Consider the following 27,790-nt stretch of genomic DNA (forward strand, 5'->3'; position numbering starts at 1 on the left):
ACTAGGTGTGTGACCTTGGGCAAGTCACTTAAGCCCAATTGCCTCATCCTGGGTCACCTCCAGTCATCCTGATGAGTATCTGGTCACTGGATTCAGATGGTTCTGGAGGAGAAGTGAGGCTGGTGACCTGCACAGCCGTCCCTCACTCAAAACAAAGTCAAGTGCAAGTCATGTCATTCTTTCTCTGATGGCATGGTCTTCTACTGCAACAAAGGACCAACACACTATGTACCAGGCACTATACTAAGTGCTTTACAATTATGTCATTTGATCCTCACAATTCTCAGAGGTAAAGCGCTGTATCATCCCCATTTTACAGATGAAGAAACTGAGGCAAATAGAGTTAAATGACTTGCCCAGGATCATACTGCTAATATGTGTCTGAGGCCACATTTGAACTCAGGGAGAGGAGTCTTCCTGACTTCAGGCCTAGCAGATTATCCACTGCACTACCTAATTGCCCCACTGTGCTAAGCACTTGGGAAAGAAAGGCAAAAAACAGCCCCTGCTTTCAAGGAGCTCGCAGTCTAATAACTACTTCCTAACTTAAATTCTGCCTCTATGTCTTCCGCTTCCAAGGGGTTCTAACCACTTACTGCACAATTATTCTAACTAAAACATTTCTTCAAAGGCACCAAATTACTTTCTGAATAAAGGCCATGCTTAGCCTGGCACTCAAGGTTTGTGTATATTTGTGTGTAATTTGTTAAATAAACTAGAATTGTGGTAGTAGCTGGCATACAATAACAAAAACAAACCAATAGTCCTCAAGTAGCTTACACTAGAAAGAAAGCAACATGTGGGTGTATGTTATACACAAATAAAGCAGACTCAAGGCAACCTTGAATCGAAAGGTATTAGCTGTTAGAGGGAGCAGAATACAGAATGTAGTGCTTATGATAAGTCGAAGGAAACTGGTGATACCAGCAGGCAAGTATGAGGGAGAACGTGAGAGACAGTAACAGTAGAGGAAATCTCATGTGAATAACAGCACAGAAGCGGGTAAGGTTGGATTACATGGAGGGGAGTACTATGCACAGAGATTGGAGAGATAGAAAAGGGCCTGCTTGTACAACACTTTAAGTGCCCAGCAGGATTTAGATTTGATCCTAGAGGTAATAGACATGATTTGTTGAATGGAGGGCTATGTACTGTATATAAGATGGATTGGGGTGGGGAGAGAGACCATTTAGGGTATTATGTGAGTCCAGGGAAGAGGAAACAAATATCAAAACTTGGTCCTGAGTAGAGAGAAGGGGTCATTTTCAAGAGATGTAAGGATAAACATTCCAAAATTTAGCAATTGATTGAATGTGTGGGGCAAGGAAGAGTTAGGAGTCTAAGATGATACTCCAGTTATAAACCTGGGTCATTGGAAGAATGATAATATCCTCAACAGTAATAGGGAAGTTTGGGAAAGGGAGACGTATTTGGGGGAAAGGTAATGAACATAATTGATTTTGAAATGTCCTTGAGATATCCAATTCAAAGTGGGTAACAGGGCCATTAGTGATGTGGGACTAAAGCTCAAGAGACCATGGCTGAATCTCTAGCTCAATCTGAGAGTCACCTGCACAGAGATGATACTTGAACCCATGGGAGATGAAGATGTCACCAAGTGAGAGATTAAAGAGAGAAATCAATCAGAAGGCCCCTGGACCCAGCCTTGGGGTACACCCACAATTAGGGGTGTGACTAGGATGATGATCCAGTGAAAGAAAGTGAGGAGGGTTCAGACTGGAGGAGAACCAAGAGAGAAGAGTCTCACCGAAACCTAGACAGGAGAGAGTATCAAATGGTACAGGGAGAACAAGAAGACTGAAGACTGAGAAGGGGTCATCCAGTCTGGCCGTAAAGGATCATTGTAGCTTAAGGAGGATAATAAGCACAGAAGCCGTTTTGCAAAGGAATTGAAAAGCGTAAAAGGAACAGAGGTGGAGGCAGTAAGTGCAGACAGGCTTCTTCATTCTCCTTCAGCCAGATTTTACTCAAGCTGGACGTAACCCCATCTGAGCGTTTCCCTACTTCTCCACACTTTTGTTCACATTTACTCCCTAAATTGCCCTCCCCTGCCAGCTCCACACATTATTCCTACCCATCTTTCAGTATCTAGCTCAAATGGCTTAGCTCTCCCCAGTGAAGCAGCTCTTCCTCTGAATTCCCATTGAACTTCTCTATTAAACTGTATTTGGGTACATATAAGCTCTTTGTAGGAATTGTATTTTAGATGGTCTTTTTATACCTCACTGGCATGAAGGACAATGCTTTGGACATAACATTTAATAAGTATTTGAGGAATAAATGACTCTGCATTTCTTCTTTTTCCTTTCCTTTTTCCTTTTTCCTCTTCCAAACAGAGGAGCAACTGTTATTTTGACAGGAAAGTATTGAGCTGAAATGGAGACCTAAGCCAACCTAGGTAAGGCTGAGGTTGGCAGTCTTCAGAATTAGTCTTTAATCTTAATTCAGGCATTGGCATCCATAGGCACCGTGTGAGTTGATTTTCAGTAGTATAAGACCTACTGCCACAGTGTTAAGTAAAATTGCAAAGTATGTCTTGACTTCTTCCTTCTTTGAACCCTTTTCCTATCTTCTGCTTCTTTCTTCTCCAAATGCTCAGCGTCCTATTGCCACCATCTACGTAATGTCCCTGATCCCTTCCAGGTTTGCCCTCGTGCTCCAGAATTGCCCTGGTTTTTTTTACCTTGTTCATTCCCCTATTCTAATGAAAAATCCTAGCCTTGACTTATACTAATCACAGCCACTGGTTTGACTAACTTATGGTTCCAAGCATAGGACCTTTGTACTGTGGTATGAATGACAACCACTGGGTCCACTTCACCATGCTGCCTCTCATACACAAAACTGTCATAGAAGTTAGGATGTGATTAAGTGTGTGGCAAAGGTGAAATATCAATGCATAAGAATTTGGGAAAGGAAGGAATCATTTAGAATTGATTTAGTAACGTATGTATTAAAATGATGGGAAATCCAGTCTTGCGTGAACTAGATTTTTAGTACCACTTGTGGCTAGCATTAAATGACAAGGCAAGGCAACTGGGGAGATGCATGGAACTACCTAAGGCAGTATTATGAACAATTTTAGAAACTGCTAAGTTAAAAAAAAAAACTTTTACCAGCCTGTTTTCCCCATGAGCCATTTTTGTAGCCACTACAGATAAGACTGCACATTGTCCAATTCTCTTGCTGTGTGCTAGCTTATCATTTTGCTATTCCTTTGATATAGATATTAGTAGAGAAAGTTAGAGCTCATGCAGTCTTCCACAGAATAATGTGATGGAAAATATCAGCCTGATTGGATATGTCCACATATTTATAAGACTAACTTTAAAACCCCAACACACCAGGACTTCATCAGGCCATTCATTGTCCTTGGGAACTGGCTATGTTATATGGTCTCTACATGAAGATCATTATGATCCCCTTTTCGGTAATTCAGTAACTAAAGAACATAGAATGGAATTTAAGAAAGACTCCATTCTGTTTTAGTGCTTTTTAGCCTCAGAATTCCACTGTACAGGGGGCGGAGCCAAGATGGCGGAGTAGAAAGACACACATACACATAGCTCCGAACCCACAACCCACAGAACGGCTACAGGGGACCAACTCACGGTGAATTCTGCACCCAGAGGCCACGGAATATTGGAGCGAGGGAGATTTCTGTTCCGGAGAGACCTGCAAACCTCTCGCGGGGGGTCCTTCGCGCTGCGGACTGGGCGCCGGGACTGGGAGCAGAGGGCAGCCCTGCAGCGGCCGTGACACCATGAGGAAAAGATCCGAGCGGGCTACGGGGACGGGATCTCCAGCGGCCACGCGGGTCCCTCCACCCACAGAGGGACCTGCAAACCTCTCGCAAAAAGTCCGTCACGCTACAGACGCAGAACCCAGCCCAGACCTGCGGCGGCCGCGGCTCCGAGAGGTACAGAACCGAGCAGGCTTCAGGGACGGGATCTCCAGCGGCCGCACAAGCCCCTCCACCCACAGGTGACGGGGGTTGGTGAGAGAGTCTCTTTGGCGGGTCGAGAGGGGAGTGGGGTGCCCCCATATTTCAGGCCCCCCCGGGAGATAGAAGCTGAGAGGCGGCAGCAGACAGGGGCTCCCCAAGCGGGCAGGAGCCTGGATCCATTGTGGAAGGTCTGTGCATAAACCCCCTGAGGGAACTGAGCCTGAGAGGTGGCCCTGCCCCGACCTGACCACCTGAACTTAATTCTCACACTGAATAGCAGCCCTGCCCCCGCCAAAAGCCCTAAGGCGGGAAGCAGCATTTGAATCTCAGTCCCCAAATGCTGGCTGGGAGGACCAGGAGGCGAGGTGGGTGTGAGGAGAATATCCAGAGGTCAAGTCACTGGCTGGGGAGAATGCCCAGAAAAGGGAAAAGAAATAAAACTATTGAAGGCTACTTTCTGGGAGAACAGGCATTTCCTCCCTTCCTTTCTGATGAGGAAGAACAATGCTTACCATCAGGCAAAAACACAGAAATCAAGGATTCTGTGTCCCAGCCCACCCAATGGGCTCAGGCCATGGAAGAGCTCAAAAAGAATTTTGAAAATCAAGTTAGAGAGGTGGAGGAAAAACTGGGAAGAGAAATGAGAGGGATGAAAGAGAAGCATGAAAAGCAGATCAGCTCCCTGCTAAAGGAGAACCAAAAAAATGTTGAAGAAATTAACACCTTGAAAACTAGCCTAACTCAATTGGCAAAAGAGGTTCAAAAAGCCAATGAGGAGAAGAATGCTTTCAAAAGCAGAATTAGCCAAATGGAAAAGGAGATTCAAAAGCTCACTGAAGAAAATAGTTCTTTCAAAACTAGAATGGCACAGATGGATGCTAAGGACTTTATGAGAAAGACAGATATCACAGAACATAGCGAGAAGATTGGAAAAATGGAAGATAATGTGAAATATCTTATTGGAAAAACAACTGACCTGGAAAATAGATTCAGGAGAGACAATGTAAAAATTCTGGGACTACCTGAAAACCATGATCAAAAGAAGAGCCTAGACATCATCTTCCATGAAATTATCAAGGAAAACTGCCCTGAGATTCTAGAACCAGAGGGCAAAATAAATATTCAAGGAATCCACAGAACACCGCATGAAAGAGATCCAAAAAGAGAAACTCCTAGCAACATTGTGGCCAAATTCCAGAATTCCCAGGTGAAAGAGAAAATATTGCAAGCAGCTAGAAAGAAACAATTCAAGTATTGTGGAAATACAATCAGGATAACACAAGATCTAGCACCCTCTACATTAAGGGATCGAAGGGAATGGAATAGGATATTCCAGAAGTCAAAGGAACTAGGACTAAAACCAAGAATCACCTACCCAGCAAAACTGAATATAATACTTCAGGAGAAAAAATGGTCTTTCAATGAAATGGAGGATTTTCAGGTTTTCTTGATGAAAAGACCAGAGCTGAAAAGAAAATTTGGCTTTCAAACACAAGAATGAAGAGAACCATGAAAAGGTGAACAGCAAAGAGAAGTCATAAGGGACTTACTAAAGTTGAACTGTTTACATTCCTATGTGGAAAGACAATATTTGTAACTCTTGAAACATTTCAGTATCTGGGTACTGGGTGGGAGTACACACACACACATGCACACACGCACACATACATGGAGACAGAGTGCACAGAGTGAATTGAAGAGGATGGGATCATATCTTAAAAAAAAATGAAATCAAGCAGTGAGAGAGAAATATTGGGAGGAGAAAGGGTGAAATTGAATGGGGCAAATTATCTCTCATAAAAGAGGCAAGCAAAAGACTCATTAGTGGAGGGATAAAGAGGGGAGGTGAGAGAAAAACATGAAGTCTACTCTCATCACATTCCACTAAAGGAAAGAATAAAATGCACACTCATTTTGATATGAAAACCTATCTCACAATACAGGAGAGTGGGGGACAAGGGCAGAAGCAGGGTGGGGGGGAGGATAGAGGGGAGGCCATGGGGAGGAGAATGCAATCCGAGGTCGACACTCATGGGGAGGGAAAGGATCATAAGAGAATAGAAGTAATGGGGGACAGGATAGGATGGAGGGAAATATAGTTAGTCCTATACAACACAACTAGTATGGAAATCATTTGCAAAACTACACAGATTTGGCCTATATTGAATTGCTTGTCCTCCAAAGGGAAGGGGTGGAGAGGGAGGGAGCTAAAGAAGTTGGAACTCAAAGTGTTAGGATCAACCGTAATGTTCTTACCACTAGGAAATAAGAAATACAGGTTAAGGGGTAAAGAAAGCTATCTGGCCCTACAGGACAAAAGAGAAGACGGAGACAAGGGCAGAGAGGGAGGATAGAAGAGAGAGCAGATTGGTCACAGGGGCAATTAGAATGCTTGGGTTTGGGGGGGAGGGGATAAAAGGGGAGAAAATTTGTAACCCAAAATTTTGTGAAAATAAATGTTAAAAGTTAAATAAAAAAAAAAAAGAATTCCACTGTACAATGTTAATAAGAAAAAATAATATAACTCTGGGGCCCTTAAATTCCCTGCGACCCGAAATATTACCAGAATGCAGTCTTTTGCTTTTTTCAGTAGATAAGTAACACTGTATACTATCAAAGTGTTTTTCTTTAAGAGCCAGCAACAGATCAGTGTTGTCTAGTCTTTTCTCATGCTAAATGTTATTGTGCTTTAACATAAATTGAAGAAGTTTTATAGTCTAGATTGTTGTTATTGTTTTTGTATTCATCCTTGGTTTTTGAAGAGGACCATCAGCCAAATAATGACATGACTTGCACTTGACTTTGTTTTGAGTGAGGAAGGGCTGTGCAACTCACCAGCCTCATTTCTCCTCCAGAGCCATCTGAATCCAGTGACCAGATATTCATCAGGATGACAAGAGATGGCCCAGGATGCATTGGGAGACCTTGTCCTTTTTAGGCTGGCCTTTTCCTGTGCTCACTTAGGGGGAGGTAACACCCATTGAGTGGACAGAGCTCTTTGAGAAGTAGTCAGGGGATAGCCCTTTTAATGGGCCAAAGGAAAAAAAAATAACTAAATCAAAATGGGAGGGAAACAGAAATTGTTACTATTGATAAGCACTCAAGGCCCAGCCTAAAAAGACTAAGGTCTCCCATTGCATCCTGGGCCATCTTCAGTCATCTTGATGAATATCTAGTAATGGATTCAGATGGCTCAGGAGGAGAAGTGAGGCTGGTGATCTGCACAGCCCTCCCTCACTTAAAACAAAGTCAAGTGCAAGTCATTTCACTATTTCTCTGATGTCATGGTCTTCTTTGGAAATGAAGGAGGAACACAACCAGTGAGTAGATGGAGATGCCTGAGTAGGCACCCAGCTCATCATCTCCCTTCTGTCTCCCTCTCCTCTTCCTTTGGGGTTTACTGGCTAGAAATCCTTTCTTCCTTCCTTCCTCCCTCCTTCCCTCCTTCCCTCCCTCCCTCCCTCCCTCCCTTCTTTTCTTCCTTGTCATTCCCCAAACCTTAAACCCAGTACTCTCTAAAGCCCATAGGTTCAACAACAATAGGTCCCTTCCCAAACTCCACTTCATCTAGATTATACTTGAACCTTATACTACCGTAATTCTAATTTTAGATTGTTTTCTTTATGTGATGATGAACATTAAAAAGTTTTTTTTTAAAAGACTGATATTTAAAGAACAACAAATCTTAGTAACAAATAGCTTATGAAGTGTTTCAGAAACACACAGGGTATTGCATTTGAAGTGAGTGAACTGGATTTTGAATACCAACTCTGCCACTTAGGACCTACGTGATTTTTGGAATAGCATAGTCTTTCTGGACATCATTTTTTTTCACCTGAGGCATTTCATCCATGGGTAACTGATATATAAAGTCTCTTTCAGCTCTAAATCTGTCCTGAAAGCATGTTTTGATCATCACATGCATAACTCTCTCAAAGATAGTTGTTCAATTGTCCCACAGCTCCTGCACATTTCTATCTTTTATCCTTTAATAGGAAGGGTGGGAGTGGAACAAAAAAATAACTGCTACCTTACAGGAAGTTCTGATAAGTAGTTTTAGTGTTTCCTGTGATCTTCAGTTAAAATATTTTTCTCCTCAATTCACTATTTTTTCCATTGAATTCCATGTGAATGGAACATAGATTTGTTTGTTGGGTTGGGGGGTTTTTTGTATCGTTGAAGAGTATTCATTTTAATGAGCTTAACCATGGACTTTGCGAACCTTCACGCTTCTTGTTCTATACCTTATTACCTCTTGGTGAAATGTTGTATGCTTTAAGGATTGATGATTTTGTAGGTGTGTTCATTTGTAGGTGTTCATTCCATTCCCACTACCACTTGATGTTTTAATTCTATAAATTATATATCTTCCCTCCACCTATAGAGACTGAAGTACATCCACAATTTAGGAGATAGTCTACAGCGTTAGCCTGGCTGTCAAATTAATCACACTGCAGCTAACCTGGTAATTAGTGTTTCTGAATTTCACTGGGCTCCTTCTAGGACAACAGATATACCATCACTGAACAATACTGAAAACCTTTCCAGTTTGCTATGACTAGGCAGTGTTAGGACTTGGCCATAGTTACCTTCAACAAACTATATTGATACTCAGTAGGGAATGAGGGAAAGAGGAACAGTTCAGTCAGAAACACCTGAGTTCAAGTCCGTTCTTGGGATGAAATGACTGAGGAAACAAAGGTTCAAACTTCTGAGCATATTGATTTATTAAGCAATGCATGCCAGTTGCGTAACAAATTGGGACCAGGCTTCCTCAGTTTGGCACTGGACCCTGAATTCAAGGGGAAATAGATTTTTATACATTAAAAACAATCAAACAAGACTAATTAATTAAAAGAAAACAATTAACCAGGATACAAAATTAGGTAATCAGATTTCTAATTGGAGGAAAGTATAGGCATGGGAGAGAGGAGCCTGTAGCCTTGAGGCCACATGTGGCCTTCTAAGTCCTCAAATGTGGCCCTTTGACTGAATCCAAACTTCACAGAACAAATTCCCTTAATAAAAGGATTTGTTCTGTAAAACTTGGACTCAGTCAGAAGGCTGCACCCAAGGACCTAGAAGGCCACATGTGACTCAAGGATGCAGGTTCTCCATCCCTGGTCATTAAGGACTTTCCAGAGTGGAAGAGAGGACAGTGAACAGGTGCAATTCCCTGAAATCAGAAAAAAGATGTCCCACTCCCCCTCGTGTGTCTGTATTCAATCAGAGGAACTTAGGAACAGTAGCTGATTGATCAGGAAAAGCCAGTTTTCAGGGTTGCTGAAGATGTGTAATTGTGAGAAAACTCTTTGCATCCCTTGGATCTGACTGGGTTTCTGGTCATTATAACCTTCATTAAGGGACTCTAAGCAACAGGGACAGGTGGTCCAGCTTCCCAGCTTCACAGAGCTAGGTTTAAAACAATGCAATCAGGTTTTCTCACAAGCAGAAATGAGACCAGAACCGTCATTAAATAGCAAGGAAACTGAGCTAGCTCCAGAATTGAGTCACAAAATGGAGTCTGTGTGGTTCATTCCATTCCCACTATGACTTGATGTTTTAATTCTCTAAATTATATTGTTGTTAGATCATTTCAGTCATATCCAACTCTTTGTGATCCCATTTGGGATTTTCTTGGCAAAGATACTGGAGTGGTTTGCCATTGCCTTCTCCAGCTTATTTTACAGATGAAGGACTAAGGCAAATAGGATTAAGTGACTTGCCCAGAGTCACACAGCTAGTAAGTGTCTGAGAGCAGATTTGAACTGATGAAGATGTATTTTTTTCCTGATTCCAAGCCCAGTGCTGCATCCACTGTGTCACCTAGTTTTCCCAGTTCCCTCACTACGTACTGGCTGTATGACCCTGGGCAAATCATTTAACCTCTCAGGACTCCAGGTGACTCTCAAACTATAACTTGTAGAGCAAATACTGGTCTTCATTGGTGGAAGGAGTTTTCTTTCTAGGAGTTCCCTATACCATTGAAATCACAGATCCATTTCAACCCAAGATTAACTCCACACTGTAATGAGGCATTGAGTAGGATTAGTGGGTGATCAAAATACTACTTACTTAAATATGTGATTATCTTTTAAATTCTATCAATCAGTACAAATGATTATGAAATGTCTTCTTCAGTTACCTTCTCTGAATTTATTTCATAATTTCAGAAAAAATGTTAGCTATATATAGGAGAAAATAGAAGTATTTCCTCTTTTTATATTTCTAAATAGTCTGTAGTACCCCTTAAAAGATACAATATAGTAGAATATATATATTTAGATTTTTATTAAATGTAGAAAAATGTATATTGATTTTCAGATGAATTATACCTTTGTCATTCAATTTTACAGGGGCTTTCATCAGACTGCAAACTGTTACTCCAACAGTAAGAACTTTTTCAGGGTCGCACTCTTTGTCTCAGAATGTTCCAGGAACCTTGTGGAATCTAGGTCGATTAAATCATGTAGCAATTGCAGTACCTGACTTGAATATGGCCAAGTCTTTTTATAAAAATATGTTAGGGGCCCAGGTAAGTGAGGTGGTCCCTGTTCCTGAACATGGTGTTTCTGTCGTTTTTGTGGAACTTGGAAATACTAAGCTTGAATTACTGCATCCTTTGGGAAACCAAAGTCCAATTGAAGGCTTTCTGCAGAAAAACAAGGCTGGAGGAATGCATCATATCTGCATTGAGGTATTGTGATTACTTACCTAATATTTTAAATATTTATTTTTTTCATAATTATCCTTGGCTTTCTAAAGCTATTGATGTCATTAAAGTCTTTATTGGATATCTCCATGAATTATATTGGTAATATTCCCAAAATGTTATATAAGCAGTCTGTCCTTAAGACCTTAAGAAGAGAAAATACTAAAATATTTTCACCATTTTCTAATCAAATGCAACTAACTCTTCTTTAAATTTACAGAGGTCTATGTCTTGGGAGTCATTTCTTCTCCTAAGAGTTGTGTGATTTTTAACATTTGATTTGTATCTAATAACAATGCCCAGAAAAAGCATGAGTCTTTCAAGAATATACTTACTATATACATCCTTGAGCTCCAGAACATCCTATTTATATTCAGATATGACTTGATTTTTGAGGGATAGAACAAAGTCACATTTTAGTTAGACTTCATTTTTCAGGACCTCAAGAATACAATAGAAGAAAATGTTGAATCTGAATATAGGTCAGTTATGATCCAAAAGAATCTTGGGTTTATTCACAGATGACTCCTGTAATTCAAGTCTTTCCTAGAGTGGATTGTAGAGTTATATTCAAGTACTTCAAAACCACTGAAGCCTGCAAAGATGAGGATGGGTCACTAAAGATAGCTCTATTATGACTCATACAAAAAGCAAAGCCAGAACTCTTAGGATGACTCATTTACAGTGAGCTATTGCTTCTGGAAACTTTCATCTTATTTGTCTCTTGTGCAGGGGTGGGAAACCTGTGGCCCTCTAGGTCCTCAAGTGCAGTGCTTTGACTGAAGCCAAATTTCACAGAACAAATCCCCTTAATAAAAGGATTTGTTCTGTAAAACATGGACTCAGTCCAAAAGCTACACCCAAAGACCTGGAAGGCTACATATGGCCTCAGGTTCGAAGGTTCCCCATCCCTGCTTGGTATTACCATCTGACTTGCCAGTGTACTTACATCTACCCAGTAGCAATAGTGCAGCTAGGTGGCACAGTAGATAGAGTGTTAGATCTAGAGTCAGGGGGACTCATCTCCCTGAATTCAAATCTGGCCTCAGAAACTCACTAACTGTGTGACCCTAGGGCAAATCATTTAACTTTTGTTTGCCTCGGTTTCTTCCCTTATAAAATGATCTGGAGAAGGAAATGGCAAACCACTCCAGCATCTTTGCCAAGAAAACCCTCAATAGGGTCACAAAGAATCTAACACGACTAAAGTGAACAGCAAAATGACAATTTATATTGATTCCATCAATTAGTATGTGAGTTCCTTAAGAACAGACTTGTCTTGCTTTCCCAATTGTATCTCCAGTGCTTACTACAGAATAAACACTTAATAAATATTTTTTCAGTCATTGTCAATCATTCATTGATTCACCTTCACTGATGTGCTGCTTCCAATTCCCTGTAAGCTAGGTAGCCAAAGAATCAAATTTACTTGCAATGTCATGGGAAGACAGAATGCCAAGGGTGCTTGAATTACATTTAAAATAAGACTAATTTGGTTCTGGGGGAAGAGTACAGTATTCATATAGTACATGGACTTTGTGAAATATATTTTGGCTCCCAAGAAAGCTCTTTTGGTTACTTTCTGGGTGTGAGCTGCTGTGATAGCAAGTAAAGTAGGATCTTTTGCTGTTTTTGTTTTAGTATAATCAGATGACTCAGATTGAATTTTGCCTTTATCAACCAAGAGTCTTTTCTAGGAGTAAAGTACAGAAACAAGCATTTCTTTAACTAGAAACAGTATATATATTTGTATTGTTAATGTAATTAAAGATTTTCCCCACCAGCAGGCAATGGACCTGCTCATTAAGGGGAGTTTGATTAGGAAAGATTTGTAAAAAGGCTCACACCTTTTATTAATGAGGCACTGGTTCTCTAGGGTTGGGATGCCCTCTGGCTCTAAAAAAGGTATGAATACTCTGAGGGTAAGGTTTTGCTTTGGGGCTTACTGGAAGTGTTTATTTGGCCAGATGAGGACTCTTGGGAAGCCAGTAAGGAGCCCCCTGGCTTGGAAAACCCAGATGTTGGTGCTTCCCTCTGTGGTAACAATGGTCAGGCAGTTGGACCTGTTTGTTGATAGTCAGGCAGAGGAAGCCATGTCTGTTGATCTTTGATTTCTCTGTATTTTCTTTGAAGTTCAGGATGCTGACTTTTTCCCCTGAATGATGTATGTGTTTGGTAAAAGGAATGATACATATGCCAGATGAAAATGATTGTTAACCCCTCAAAACTTGCCTTTCCTTTTATGAATGCAGATCTAAGAACCTATGGTAGCAGGCCCCCTGTGTATGTTGGGGTAGTTACTGATATAGCTACCTTTCAGATACCTAAACTTTGTGAATAACTGACTTCTAGATAAAAAAGGAGAGATGTGACTGGAATAACTTCAAATCCACATTGTTTAGAACAGTTTTTCATCACTTTTGCCTTCAGTTATATGAAAACTAGTTTTAAAGTGAGTCAGAATATGATCTAGCTTATGTAATTTGTTAGGTATTTTGAAGAGTTACATATAGACAATTGAGTCCATCAATCAGCAAACATTTCCTAAGTGCCACTCCGTATCAGAAACTGCAAGATACTAGGTATACAGAAATAAAAATGAAATAATTTCTTCCTTTGAGGAGCTTTTAATTTAGCTATGGGAGACAACATGTGTATATAAAAGAGATACAAATTAGATGCAACATAATTTGGGAGTGTCGTATTAGCATCTAAGTTAGTTAGGACAAGTTTCATGTAGAAGGTAAAAGCTGAGCTTTGCCTTGAAAGAATGAAACTAGGATGCTTAAAAAGACAAAGTAAGGAGGGAACAAAATCCAGAAATGTGAGACAGTCATGGTACAAAGAACAAAGATGAAGGAGGAAGTGCTGTGTGTGAGGAACGGTAAGGAGACCAGACTGGCTGGCCTGCAGTGTGTGTGAAGGAGAGGAATATGTAGCAAGTCTGAAAGAGTAGGCCTGACTAGGTTGTGAAGAACTTTAAATGCCAAATAGAGGAGTTTATATTTGCTCATAGAGTTAATAGAGATCCTTCCAAATTTATAAACTAGGAGAGTGGCATCTGCACTTTAGAAAAATCTCTTTGGCAGCTTTGTGGAAAGTAGTCTGAAGTAAGGGAAGATTTGAGAGGAGAACAATTGGGAAGCTATTTCAAGAAGACAGGCAAGAGGTCATGCAGGCCTAAACTAGGATGGCAGCCATGTGAGTGGAGAAAAAAGATTCAAGAGATATTGTGGAGATAGAAAAGATGAGACTTAATAGTAGCTAATATTTAAATAACACTTTAAGGCTTACAAAGCACTTTGCAAATATTATCTCATTTTATCCTCACAGTACTCCTATGAGATATGTGCTGTTATTTTTCTCTTTTTTACAGATGAAGAATCTGACAAATAGAGGCTTAGCGACTTGCTCAGGGTCGCTTATCCATTAAATGTCTAAGGCTAAATTTGAACTCAGGTCTTTCTGACTCCATGTCCAGTGCTCTGTCCATTGCACCATCAAGCAGCTAATTGTGTAAATGGGGTGAGGGAGAATGAGGACCTGAGACTGAGGCCAGAGTTGCATATTTGGTTGACTGCAAGGATGATGTGACCCTCTCCAGAAATAGGAAGGTTTGGAAAAGAAGTGGGTTTTGGGGGAAGACATTGAGTTGCATTTAATGTGCCTGTGGCATACTCATTTCAAACTTTCCAATAAGTATTTCATGACATGGAGCTCAGGAGATAGACTAAAATTGATATTAATCATAATCATAAACATCATAACTCCATGTGAACTAATGAGGTCATCAAGAGAGATAATTTAGAGAGAGAAAAGGAAAGGGATTAGAATAGTCACTGTTGGAACACATGAAATAGATGATAAACCAGCAAAGGCAACTGAGGAAGAACCCAGAGGAGGAGAGCTGAGAGTATATCTCTGAACGCCCAGAGAAGAAGAAGCAACCAAGAGGAAAGCATGGTCAACAGTTATACAGAGAGGTCAAGAAGAAGGAGAATTGAGGAAGGGCCTGGAGGAGGAGAGCTGAGAGTACAGCTGTGAACACCCAGAGAAGAGAAAGCAACCGAGAAGAAAGGAAGGCCAAGAAGAAGGAGAATTGAGGAAGGGCCATCAAATTGGGTGGTTAAGAGATCATTGGTAACTTTGGAGAGATCACTTTCAGCTTCCACATTTCAAAGAGATGGGAAAAGAATATGATGAGAGGAAGTGGAGGAAATAGGCATAAACATCTTATCTAGGAGGTTAGGAAGGGGATGAGAAATATAGGACACTAGCCTGAGTGGGGAAAGGTCTAGAGATGTTTTTGGTTTTGTTTTTGTTCTTTTAGGGATAGGTGAGATGCACCAAGAAGGAACTGGCAGATTGGGAAGGTAGAAGATTAGAGAGAGTGAAGGCATCATTATGGGAAAAATTTGCTAGAGAAGATGTGGATCAAGGTGTTGACCTGGGCAAAGATAATGGCCCTCTCTTCCTTAGAGACTGGAGCAGGAGAGGGAAGGAAGATTAGAGGATGATGTCATAGAGCTGTGAGTTGTAGGGAAGGGAAGAAAACAGAGTTTATGACAGATGGCCTCCATTTCTTGTAAATTGTAAGGTAAGGTCCTGACCTTTAGGGTCATTAGAGAATTATTGTGGAAGGTCTGAGGAGGGAAGAGAAACAGTTCAGATGGCAGTATCAATTTTAGCAAAAGTCCAAAGGCACCTTTCTCTTTGTAAAGCCAATTCCATTAAAATATTCTTTATTTAAGGGGCAAAGTGATCCTTCAAGTTCATTATATTTCCTATCTTTTTCTATCATAAGTGGAATGTTTTAATCATGCTTCAGATTTATTAATCACCTAGTATTAAGACTTCAGGAACCATTCTCTATATTTCGTGGTGTAACAATCTTGAAAGCAATTAGTGGATTAGAATTAATAAGTAGCACTCTGAAATACTATTGAGGGCTTAGACAGAATCCCCCAATTTTTAGTTGCTATGGTAACTTGTCATTGGGTGCAAATGCAATTAAAACTTATTTTTTTAATTTAGATATTCCCTCAACATAGGTATAATTTGGAAACTTCTCATGTAAAACTAAAAGCTACAAAAGATGACAAGACTTCCATAGAGTGCTGCACCTAACTTAGAAAAAGCACTGCAGATCAAAATTAAGGTCAATAGATGAGTGAAGAAACTTTTAAATTGTATTAGCAACCCATCCCGGGAGTTTAAAACTCATTACAATCATTAATTAAATCTTTTAATGCCCCTGTGAATAAGGTAGAAGAATTCGTATGTCAGGGAGATGTTAAAAAGTTAATTGAATGACCAAAGTATCTAGAAATGAGTTCCAGCTATTTCCATTTAGTTCATTCTGTCTTTAGGACTTCAGGTTTCTTATACACATAGTGTTTTACTGAAATAACTCAAAGAATTTATGTTCTCTGGAGGGTTACTAAAACATGATTCACTATAGCATGTCTGAGACCTTTTTAAGGGAATAATAAAGCAGATATCTATAGATTTTTAATGGTCAAAAACAGTGATTTCCAAAATGGGTTATCCTTACTCCATAGCATGTGTAGCACAATTTATTGGAAGGAAGAAAGAAAATATTAAAATTTAGAACCAAGCCCTTTTAGTCACTATCATGAAGTGTTAAACAAAGATCTCAAAAATAATGAAGGATACTCAGTTACATGGCTCTCTTTTGGAGAACAAAAAGATGTTTTCACTCTTAAGAAAGAAAATTTTTAAAATTTTAAATTGCTTATTTCATCTTTATCTCATAATTTTAAATTTCTATTAGTATAGTAGTACACACATATACAATCTGTAAAAATATATCGTGCGTGTGTGTGTGTGTGCTCTTAAAGAAGTTTATAGATTCTAGATCTACAGTACTAGAAAGATATGGTTATTTAATGCCTCAGTATTACATAATAACCCTCCTTAACAATATTAGAGATAGGGCCCATTGCAGTTTTTTAAATCTAGTATTTGATAGATACTTTATAGATGTTATCCCAGTTCCTTATAACATTCTTGTTGAGGAAAAAAAACACCTCATTTTGCAGACAGAGAATTTCAGATAAATCACATGTAAGTAATCAATAGATCATGAGTCAAAAAAAGTTGAGTATAGAACTCACTTTTCCTAACTTTTTTTTTTAACAATTCACTGATCGTATTGAGAAGTATCATTGGCAAGTAGGAACATGGCAAAATTATTACAAGAGAGTAAACTAACTTCTTCAGGATAAATTTTTCTCTTGGAGGGCAGTAACTATGTCCTTTTCATCTTTGTAACCCTTGTACCTATCACGTAACAGATGCTAAATAAATATTAGTTGAATCTAGAAATAGACTAGCTTTGCTGTTTTCAGATAACCATGCAGTTTTGAAATGATCTTAATCTTCAAACCCTTAATCTCTTATTTCTGTCCTAGGCCATCACCCTTGCACTAGCTAAACTTTCCTCCTTTTCCCTTCTTGACCAGTTCAATTCAACACTGACCTCATCCATTAAGCCCTTTGCTCCCTTATCACATTGCTACTCATGCCCTGCCATGCCTCTTAACCTTGACTCACTCTTACCATCCCCTGCCTTCTCTCCTTTACATGTGTTGCTGAATCACAGTGGAGAAAATCAGAAAACCATGATACAAATTCATGCTATAGAACCTTTTTACACCTCCCCAGTTAACTCACTATCAGAGGCATCTAGGTAGTTAAGTAGATAGAGCACTGGACCTGGAGTCAGCAGACTTCTGAATTCGTCTCTGGTCTCAGACATCCATTAGTTGTGTGACCTTGAGCAAGTCACTTAATCTCTCTCTTGTCTCAGTTTTGTATAGTTGCCTCTAATTTTTGTTTGGTGTTCAAAGTCCTTTATAGCCTGTCTTCTTCAATGCCTTACACCTTATACTCTTTTATACTCCTCACTTCCTTCCTGATTCTCTGCAGTCCAGGATCACTGACCTCCTTGCTGTCCCTCCAGTTAGACCTACCATCTTCTGACTGGACATTTTCACTGGCGTTCTCCATGCCCGCAATGCTCTCTCCCTTTATTTCTGCCTCCTCACTTCCCTGACTTGCTTTCATTCCCATCTAAAATCCTACCTTCTATAGGAAACCTTTCCAATTTCACTTAATTCTAATGCTTTCTCTGTTTTGATTATTTCCAAATTAATCTAGCATATACCTTGTTTACACCTAGTTATTATTTTCACATTGTTTCTTCCATTAGGTTTTGAGCTCTTTGGGAACAGAGATTGTCTTTTACTTTTCTTTGTATCCCTAGTGCCTAGCAAAGCCTTGGCACATAGTAGGTGCTTAATAAATATTTAACTGACTAATCCTGAAGTTATCTGCTACAATACAACAGTTTCATTAATATTGTATAACTGGCATATTCAGAAACTATTTTCCTAAAAAAAAGCCTTGAATTTCTTTTCAGCTTCATGGCTTTGCAATTTTTTTTTTACTAGCTATCTTTAACCTTCTATTGCTTTACCTTGCTTTGAAATGTCAGAACCACCCATTAGAGAAAAAAAACACAGTTCAGTCAACAGCATTTGTTCATTTGAGGCTCTCATTATGTCTGACTTGATGATTGTCATAAACCCCTATAGGTCTTCAAGCCTTTAGTCTGCTCCCAAACATCCTACCCATCACTGCTAGAGTACTTTTCCTGAAGCACAGCTTTGATGATATCATTTTGTCCCAAAAACCTTCAAAAGCTGCCAATTTTCTACTAAAATCCAAATTCCTTAGCCTTAGCATTTTAGACCTGTCACAATCTGGCTTCCATCTGTCTTTCAAGCTTCCTCTCACACTGCTCTCCTTCAAATATGCTACTTTCTAGTCAAATTAAACTATTCACTCTTACTCAAACTAATGTTGCCCTTTCCCAATTTTGGACCTTTGTTCAGGTTGTATCTTATGCTTCATTTGTTCTCCTATCTTTTCCCTTATAATCTTTCCTTTAATTCAAGGCCTACCTCAGCTGTCCTCTTCTTCCTTCCTTTCTTCTGCTTGTGAGTTTAGTGCTATTTTGAGTATCTGAGGTACCAAAAGTGTGGTGTCCAGATCACTGAGGCATCACTATATTCAGAAAATGTTTAAAAGTATCAATTATTTTAATATCTACAGGTAATTTCATTCTGCTAAGACCAAAGCATCTTTTAAATTCCTGACTAGTCTTGCCAAAAATTTAATCTCCCAAAAGGTAAAGAGAGAAACTACTATTTAGAAGTTAATTCTGATTAACAAGGAAGAATTGATTTGATATATAATGAACCTTGGAAACAAATGATAATGTAATTTTATAGCTTGTAATCTAGAGGGGAAAGGATGTGGAAGACAGATGGGATATTACCTTAGGATTTAGGAAAACATTTTTAAAACTTGGATAGGTATGGTATAGGTCCAGATTACAATAGTGAGTGCATTTTAAAAGAGAAGTAATGTTAAACAGCAAATTTCTGACTCCATAATCATAAATTATCTCAAAGAAGAAGTTTTCTTTTGTCATCAAAGAAACCAAAAAACTTCTACAAAAAAATCACAGAGGGGCACCCAAGACTAATCTAATATTAAAAAAATGACAACTTTTAAAAATAATGCTAGGTTGGGTAAGTTCTTAAGGCAGTTGACAATATTCAAAATAAGTGGAAGTTCATGAAGATAGCTAAAGAAAACAAAAAAAGATTTATAAATTGCATTCCAATTGAGGGATGATTCTTTAGGCAGCAAGAATTAGAAAGTGATAGACTCAATGTAATGGCAGAAAGCAAAGGTCCTCAAGCTCTGTGCCATTCTTTGTTTCCCATGAGGGATCATGTTCTTCAAATCAGAAAGGATAAAAGGAACATAATATAGAAGTAATTCAAGTCCAAGATAGTAGAAACTGACAATTTTAAATAAATTTATGTCTACAGTCCCAGATGAGTCGCATCCCAAAGTACTGACGAAACTTGAAGTTGTAATCACAGAATCACAGAACAGCTATAAAATAAATAATAAAAGAAGTTATACAGTTTTAATGAAACTGTTTTATTGCAGCAGATACCTTCAGGATCAGTCAGTTAAATATTTATTAAGCACCTACTACGTGCCAAGGCTTTGCTAGGCACTAGGGATACAACTATTAAGAGTCTTTGAAGCATCATGGGAAATAAAAGTGCCAGAAAACTGGACACAGACAAATGTTCTAGTGCTCAGGGATTAGTAAGAGGTTAGATTCCCTCCTCATCTCCAAGTGTTGGCTTCTATGGCTTCTCTCAAGTCCCACTTAAAACCCTGTCTTCTGTAGAAAGCCTTCCCCAACCCTTTTCAGTTCTACTGCTTTTCCTCTGTTAATGGTATCCTATTTTGTCCTGTATATTGCTAGCGTTTACATATTGGCTAGTTTATTATCTCTCCAATGAGATTATGAACTCCTTGAAGGTTGCCTAAAAAAAAAAAAAAAGATCCCCAGTGCTTAGCACAGTGCCTGGGACATAGCAGATACTGAATCCAATGCTTATTGACTGACTGATTGACTAGAAAACACCAGCCTAGGAACTTGATGCCAATATTAAGCAAAATTCTGTAATAAATTATTAAACACGTCTTATAAATATTTTAAAAAGAAAAGGTTCACTAGAGCTAGCATTAGTTCATCCAGAATATTGTCTTACCAAGTGGGTCCTTGGAATATCTTGGGCTAACCTATGCACAGGAGGTGAAGTAATAAATGATCTTTATGTAGAGAGAAAAACAAAAATTTAAAGACAGCTAAATTCAGGCAACCTAGGGCAATAGCAGGAGAGATCCAGTGAACAGGGGTGCCTAAGAGTCAGAGGATTCTATGATAGTTGAATGCCTCACAAACATACTCTATTGTGTGTACAAAATAAATTTACAACAGTGATAGGTACATAAAGAACAGCATGAAATCCATTTGGCTAAACTGAGAACTACAGAGACCCCCAAAGGCAGAAATCAGAGGGATACAAAGAAAACATATCTCTCGTAGGAAGTCACAGAAAGCAAAGCAAGCAAACAATAGACACACACACACACACACACACACACACACACACACATACACACACAACACAGACTGTAAGAGATATAAAAGGCAAGAGAGAAAATGTTATTTAATTATATCAGTTACAAAAACACCAATAGATGATAAATGGCTTCCTCCTTTTTTAGGGAAAGTATTAAAAATTAAAACAACCATGACAAAATAATTATTTATAATAGTAGAGCTGAAAATAAAACTAAAGTAGGGAAAGAAATGGTTGAAGATTTAAAAGTTTAAAAGTAAATATGTCTAAATTTTAGAAGTTCAAAAAATTTAAAGTCCAAGTATCCAAATCAGCAGATCCTGTTGGTACATCCCTTTTTGCATTTTGCAGATGCTATTTTAAAGTGCTTATTTTTGAGAACTCTTGTAAGACAAAAGTGCCCAAGACCTGGAAATCAATAATTATAGCACCCAGCTTTTTAAAAAGGAACAACAAAGATTGCAGCAACTAAAGTTCAATCAGCTTACCTTCAGGGTCTGAGAAGATCCAGAATGAATGAAATCATTAATTCATTTAATGAAATCGTTAGTTGAATTCAAAAAATCTAGGAAAGACAAGGCAACACAATAGGATGATTTTATTTCCACAAAATATGCCCAACCAAATTTGTTTCCTTTTGTGATTTAGTTATATGCCATGTGAATATTCCCTTCCATATGGAATTTTTAGCAACAACCTGTGCAATTGACAAATGTGGTTTGTATTATACTACTATTAGATGGCTGCACAGTTGACTAAAGGATTGTTCTCCAAGAATGCTGTTTATTTCTGTTTAGTAACGGTAGACTCCTTTAAGGATGATACTGACCAGCTCCAGTTAATTTAGGGAAGGCTAGAAGGCAGTGTCATGTCAGCCTTACCTGCCCATATATAAAAACATCCACAGACCTTGCCATTGATGAATAGTATGCTCTACATCAGTCCTTGGGAATTGTGACTGGTCAGTGCATTGATCAGAGCTCTTAAATCTTCCAGAACTATTTTTTCTTTACAGTCTTATTATTGTATAAATTGTTTTCCTCCTCTGCTTATGTCACTCATCAGTTCATGTAAGTCTTCTCAGGTTTCTCCGAAGCTATTATCCCTTTCATGTCTGCAATTCTCCTAGCTTCTATGTATTATTCAGTGCTGACAAGAATACCTCTACTACCCTTAACAATATCATATGGTTTGACTACCTTTGCTTGTGGTAGTGATGAGAGGTGGGGAGGGAGACATTACATAATCCAGTCAGTTACAATTTTCTACAGAAAAAGAGCTCTGTGCTGAAATAACCTCATGAATGAAATTAACTAATCCTCGGAGTGATAAACAACACATGTAGATGCCATTTACTTCACTGTGCATCTATTATCTGTAAATAATTGACTTGTATTTACCTCCTTAGAGGTAGTACCTTCATGTGAATAAAGTCCACCACAGCTAGCCACTTGTGGATCTTGGCCTGTTTTGTCATTTTAGAGTAGCCCCAATATGAAATTTACTGCTGGGTGGGTCATTTAGCCAGATTGGTCACATCTGGGCCTTCCACAGAAGTTTACACTTTAAAAAGACACAAAATGCCCTTGATTTTATTTTGCTGTTTCCTTTCATGTGCACATGTTAAAAAAAAAGAAAGAAAGAAAGAAAGAACATTTGCAATCTAGTCATAACAGGGTTTCTGACCTATCCCTCTTAATCTCGACTTTTTTCTGAATAGTTACCTTTGTAATCAGACTTTTCACATGCATCATTTCTCATCTACTTTTTATACCTTTTTACTTTCTATATATTTTCCTTATTTCTAAATAATAACTAATAAACATTTAAAGGACTTTTTAAAACTCTGTAAACCCCTCTACTCATTTCTCAAAGCTCTTTCATAGTTTGTAAAGGGTATTTGTTGGCTGAGATGGTTTCTGGGCTCTTTTGTCTTGGATCCCTAGCATTTCATGTAGACCCTTAATAACATTTACTTAGGGCTGGCTTTTTTTTTTATTGTGACAACTGCTCTACATCAAATTCTCTAAGAAACAATGAAGCTGTTGTGATTGCATGCAATGTTATCTTATCTTTATCCTTTCTTTTAATTTGGTGTTAATTTTTACCTTTGACATAGCTTGTCCATGGCTTGACTACATAAGAAGGCAGATTCAGAAATTACTCCCACATTAGTAATCAGCTTTTTTCTGTCTGTTGAGATATCATCAATTTCAATTTCTTTTCTGTGTTTGAGATTAACCATATCCATTGCCTTCTGTCTTCTTGAAGAAAGTATTTATAATATATGAGTGTGTGTCTTTTGCCTCTTTCATTTCTTAATCATGAACTTGAATTCTAATTCTTGCTAGAAGGGCCTCGATGTTAATCCCTTTTCTTTATATTCATGTAATAAGCCTATTTTTTATTTATTGCTTTGGAAGCCTGATGCTTGATATGAGTCAGATTCTGTTATTTTCAGGGGAGACTTCTGGGTGAGAGTAACAAGCCATAGAGAGTCTTAGTAGACAGACTCTTCCAATATTGAACCCAGTGTGTTGACATAGGTTTCAAAAACCCACAGCAGATTAAAAGCAACAGACTGGAAATATACAAGGACACTAATAAGCACTGAGAATTCATGAATGACATCAAAGGAAAATATTTTTTAAAAATTAACTAAAAGCAGACCCAAAAATATACAAAAATTGTCCAATATACAAAACAGTCCATTGAGGACTGTATATAGTATAGTAGCTAATATTCATAATGATTTTTTCTGTAAAGGTATAAGAAAAATATTTTTGAAGTATTTCCATCTAAAATCATTATAAAAAATTTTAGCATTTAAATCTTATTCTTAGCACTTGATCCTGTTCTAAACAGCTACCCATACTTATTTCCTGAGGGTGCTAGATGATTTTATTCTAAATAGATATATGGGATAATCACTGCCTGGCCTTGGATGTTATATTGTGCCACTTGTTGAATATGTGTTTATGTTATGTAATCTCAACTGGTTACTTTTAGCAAGTCAGTCCTTATCTTCCTTGATTCTCTATCCTATTCCCAAAGATAAATGTTCCAAAGTTTTTCTTCTCTCCTGAAATCATCCACACTGTCTCTTCCCTCCACTAGTCTCGTAGCTATGGATCTTACCAGATACTTTACTGATGAAATAGCAATTATTTGCTGTGACCTCCCTTTTCTCTCCTTGACATCATTCCCCATTCTCTCCTCTACTCTCTGATAAAGAAGTGGACTTTTGTCTCACCAAGACTAACCTACACATTCCTTTAATCCCATCCTCTGCTGTTTTCTCCAGCAGACTGTCCCCTCACAATACTCTTTCCTTCTTTTTTCCTTTCCTACTCCTCTTATCTTCAACTCCTACCAACTGGTTCCTTCCTCCCTGCCTACACACATGTTAATATGTCCCCCATCCTGAAAACACCCTCACGAGGCTCCATCATTCTGTTAAATGATCATCCCTCCTATTCAGAATCAGACTTTTAGAAAAAGCGGTTTTTTACCTCCACTTCCTCTCTCCTTTTCTCTTCTTAATCTTTGCAGCCTGAATTCCAGCATCATCCCTAAATTGAAATGATGCTTTTTCAAAAATAAATAAGAAAAGTGAAAGGAAGGAAGGAAGGAAAGAAAGAAGGAAGGAAGGCAGGGGAAGGAATACTCATAACCCTGCAGTGTGCAGAAAACCAACTTTTCACACTGGTCATGCCTGAAAATGTCTGTCTTTTAAGTTTATCACCTCTCTGTCAGGAAGTATGTATTTCTTCTTTAGTATTCTGGATTTGTGATTTATTATTGCATTGATATGAATAATAAAGTCTTTAATTTTTTTTTCTGTATTTTTTCCCTTGCAGTACAGTTGTTGTAAAAGTTGTTTTTCTCGTTGTGCTACCTTCACTCTGCTTCGTTTCACAGAGGGCATCCCATTTTCTTCTGAAATGGTCCATTTTGCCATTTCTTATGGCACACCGATGTCATCGTATTCATGTATCATAATTTGTTTAGCTGTTCACTAATAGCATGGTAACCCAATAGTTTCCAGTGTTTGGCTACTGTGAAAAGAGCTGTTGCAACTATTTTTGTATATAGAAATCTTTTTTTTTTCTTTCTTTGATCTTTCTGGGTTATTGGGCCTAGTAGTGGTAAAATAGTAATAGTATAGTTGGGTCAAAAGGTCTTCATATTTTAGTATTTTTTAGGGTATAATTCCAAATTGCTTTCTAGAATAGCCAGGCCAATTCACAAGTCGGCCAACAGTGTATTACTGTGCTTGTTTTCCCATAGCCTCTCCAACATTTGTCATTTTCCTTTTTGTCATCTTGGCCAGTCTGATGATTATGAGGTAGATCTTCAGAGTTGCTTAAATTTTCATTTATCTAAATATTAGTAGCTCAGAGCACTTTTTATTTGGTTATTGATAAGTCAGATTTCTTCCTTTCAAAACTGCCAGTTCATATCTGTGAATGTTTATTTATTAGGGGAATAGCTTAGTCTTATAAATTTGAATCAGTTTCTTATATATCTTGGATATGAGGTCTTTATCAGAGAAAATTATTGCAAAGATTTTTTTCCCCCATTTACTAGCTTACTAGATTTTAACTACATTAATTTCCTTATACAAAAACTTTTAAATTCAAAGTCAAAGTAAATTCAAAGTTAAAGTCAAAATTGAGCCTCTCTGTTGCTTATTTAGTCATAAACTCTTCCCCTATCCATAGATCCAAAAGGTAATTTCTTCTTTATATCTCTTATTTGTTTATGATGTGACCTTTATATAATTTAGAATTTATCTTGGTATATGGCATGTGGTGTTGGTCTAAACCCAATTTCTGCTGGGCTGCTGTCCAATTTTCCCAGTAGTTTTTATCAAATTTCATTTCTTTTCCCATTACTGCTGTCATGACTGGATTGGAAGTCACATCTTCCTGAGTCCATACCCAACATCCCATCCACAGTGCCACCCAGCGGCCCCAGACTATAATTTCCCATTTTGTACCCTGTAAACATAAGATCACCAGTAGGTTGGTTATTAGATGATCAGTTCTCTAGCCATGTCAGCCCATGAAATAAAATCTGAAATAGTCCTCCTATAGTTTCTATAGTAAATGTGACAGAGCAGTAGAAAAAGAGACAGTTCTAAGAATCACACCCTTTTCAAACAGTTTGTAAGTATTAATTTAACTAATATACATCTTGGCATTCTGAGTATGGGATCATTGTTCAAAGCAAATAGGAATTCTGCTTTAAGACCTGAACCATGCTCATATTGACATTCTCTCCATAAGTGAAACCAGAGTCAGTGCTGGCTCTTCCACAGTGCTCTTCCTTTTCTAAATAGTCACAGTTCATCACTTTAATATGTTCAAGAATGTTGCTAGGGATTAAAGTAAATGTCATAGTTTGTAGTTTGAGGATTCTACCCTCTTCCCTTTTTGGAGGAAAGAAGACATTTGCATTTCTCGGTTCTGTGGCCCCTCTCCCTGCTCTCATGAGATTTTTCAGAAATCACTGACAGTGGCTCAGCATTCACACCTATAAGTTCTTTCATTATCCATGGGTGTTGCTTTTACCCAGACTTGGTGACTAGAACCCATTGAGAGGAACTAAAGACTTTTCTTCTATCCACATATGAGGGTTTTGTGGTCAGGATGGTAGCCAGTGTTTTTTAGTCTGAAGGATAATTGAGGTACCTGTGGATAGCAGGAAAGAATTTCACAGAATCTGAAGGCACAAGGGACCTCATCTAGTTCAATCCATACAATTTACTCATGAGAATTCCTAAATATTAAAGTTTCTGACACAGGGAAATTCAGCAATCTCCTTCCCTGGAAATTTTTAAGAGTAAGATTCTAATGTATTTTAGATGACTTAAATGTAGTCCTGACTGAAGACAAAGGATATAGTTTAGAATATACAGCCTGCAAGCCACATGCAGCCTGCAAGAAGTGTAGAACAAACCAGATTAAAATGTAACTGGGAAATCTTTAACAAAAAAATACAATAAAACGTATATAATATTACATTTTAAAACTAATACATGACCCACAGGGATCCTTATTATGGATTAGTGGCCCTTGTTTCTACTTGAGGTTGATACCACTGCTTAGATGATCTTTTAAAGATCTCAGCATCAAGATTTGGTGATTGTATGTCCTTATGTGCTTAAACATATTTTTCTTTCTTTTCACAAGGTGGATGATATAGAAGCAGCTGTAACAGATTTAAAGCAAAAGAAGATCCGTATTCTGAGCGACAAGGCTAAAATAGGCGCACATGGAAAACCAGTCATTTTTCTTCATCCCAAAGACTGTGGTGGAGTCCTTGTAGAACTTGAACAAGCTTAATCTAAAGTTGTGAAAAATTTATAATGAGAGAATCCCCTATGAATTATTACCTTGTATGTGATCTTCGTTCAAATCCCAAGTTATGCCTTGATTTAAAAGTTCAGACATCAAACTGACAGAAGATTAAATGAATAAAATCATAAAAAAATTATTTATTTTTACTTTTCCCTTATCTATGGGAAAACATTGGTTATTCAAACATACAGTTGTAAAAATCACGTTTATAGAAATAAAATTATCCATATCTTTAAAACGGTATGAATACTTCTTGAATAACATGTGCCAGTTATACTAGAAAATTGTGTGCTTAGAGTAGAATGTATGCTCCCTATATGGAGAGATTAGCTCCCAAAGCAGTGGATGTGTTGACACCTGGAGGTAGATGTAGATGTAGATATAGATGTAGATGGATAAATGTTTAGAACTGTCCTGTTTAACTGTCAAGCTGTTCTTCAGGCTATTTGGGGACAAGTTTTTTCTTTTAAACTAAAGCTTTCTGAATTGTTTGGGACCAACTCATTTTCAGAGCAGACTACTTTGGACCAAACTGTTTGGATCATGAGAATGGAAGCATATGTGGAAGTTTGAATAGGTAAATAAACAGATAACTGGGTCTGTGGCGGGGCAGGTCCATGAATAAGTCACTTTGTTAATGATAAATAGATTGACATATATGTTATATGATATATAACAATACATATTGTTAATTATATATGTT

The 27,790-nt window shown here is 38.2% G+C and overlaps 1 protein-coding gene across 1 annotated transcript in view; it reads left to right on the forward strand.

Annotated features, from left to right (window-relative positions):
- Window positions 1-27,325, forward strand: part of MCEE (methylmalonyl-CoA epimerase) — a 28,374-nt gene extending 1,049 nt beyond the window's left edge. The window contains exons 2-3 of the mRNA XM_072616652.1: window positions 10,324-10,664; window positions 26,920-27,325. Of these exons, the coding sequence (XP_072472753.1) occupies window positions 10,324-10,664; window positions 26,920-27,072 (494 nt within the window). The 3' untranslated portion in view covers window positions 27,073-27,325. The remainder of the gene's footprint in view (window positions 1-10,323; window positions 10,665-26,919) is intronic.
- The last annotated feature ends 465 nt before the right edge of the window (window positions 27,326-27,790 follow it).

This window comes from Notamacropus eugenii, chromosome 1 (assembly GCF_028372415.1).
Source record: "Notamacropus eugenii isolate mMacEug1 chromosome 1, mMacEug1.pri_v2, whole genome shotgun sequence".
Classification (NCBI taxonomy): Eukaryota; Metazoa; Chordata; class Mammalia; order Diprotodontia; family Macropodidae; genus Notamacropus; species Notamacropus eugenii.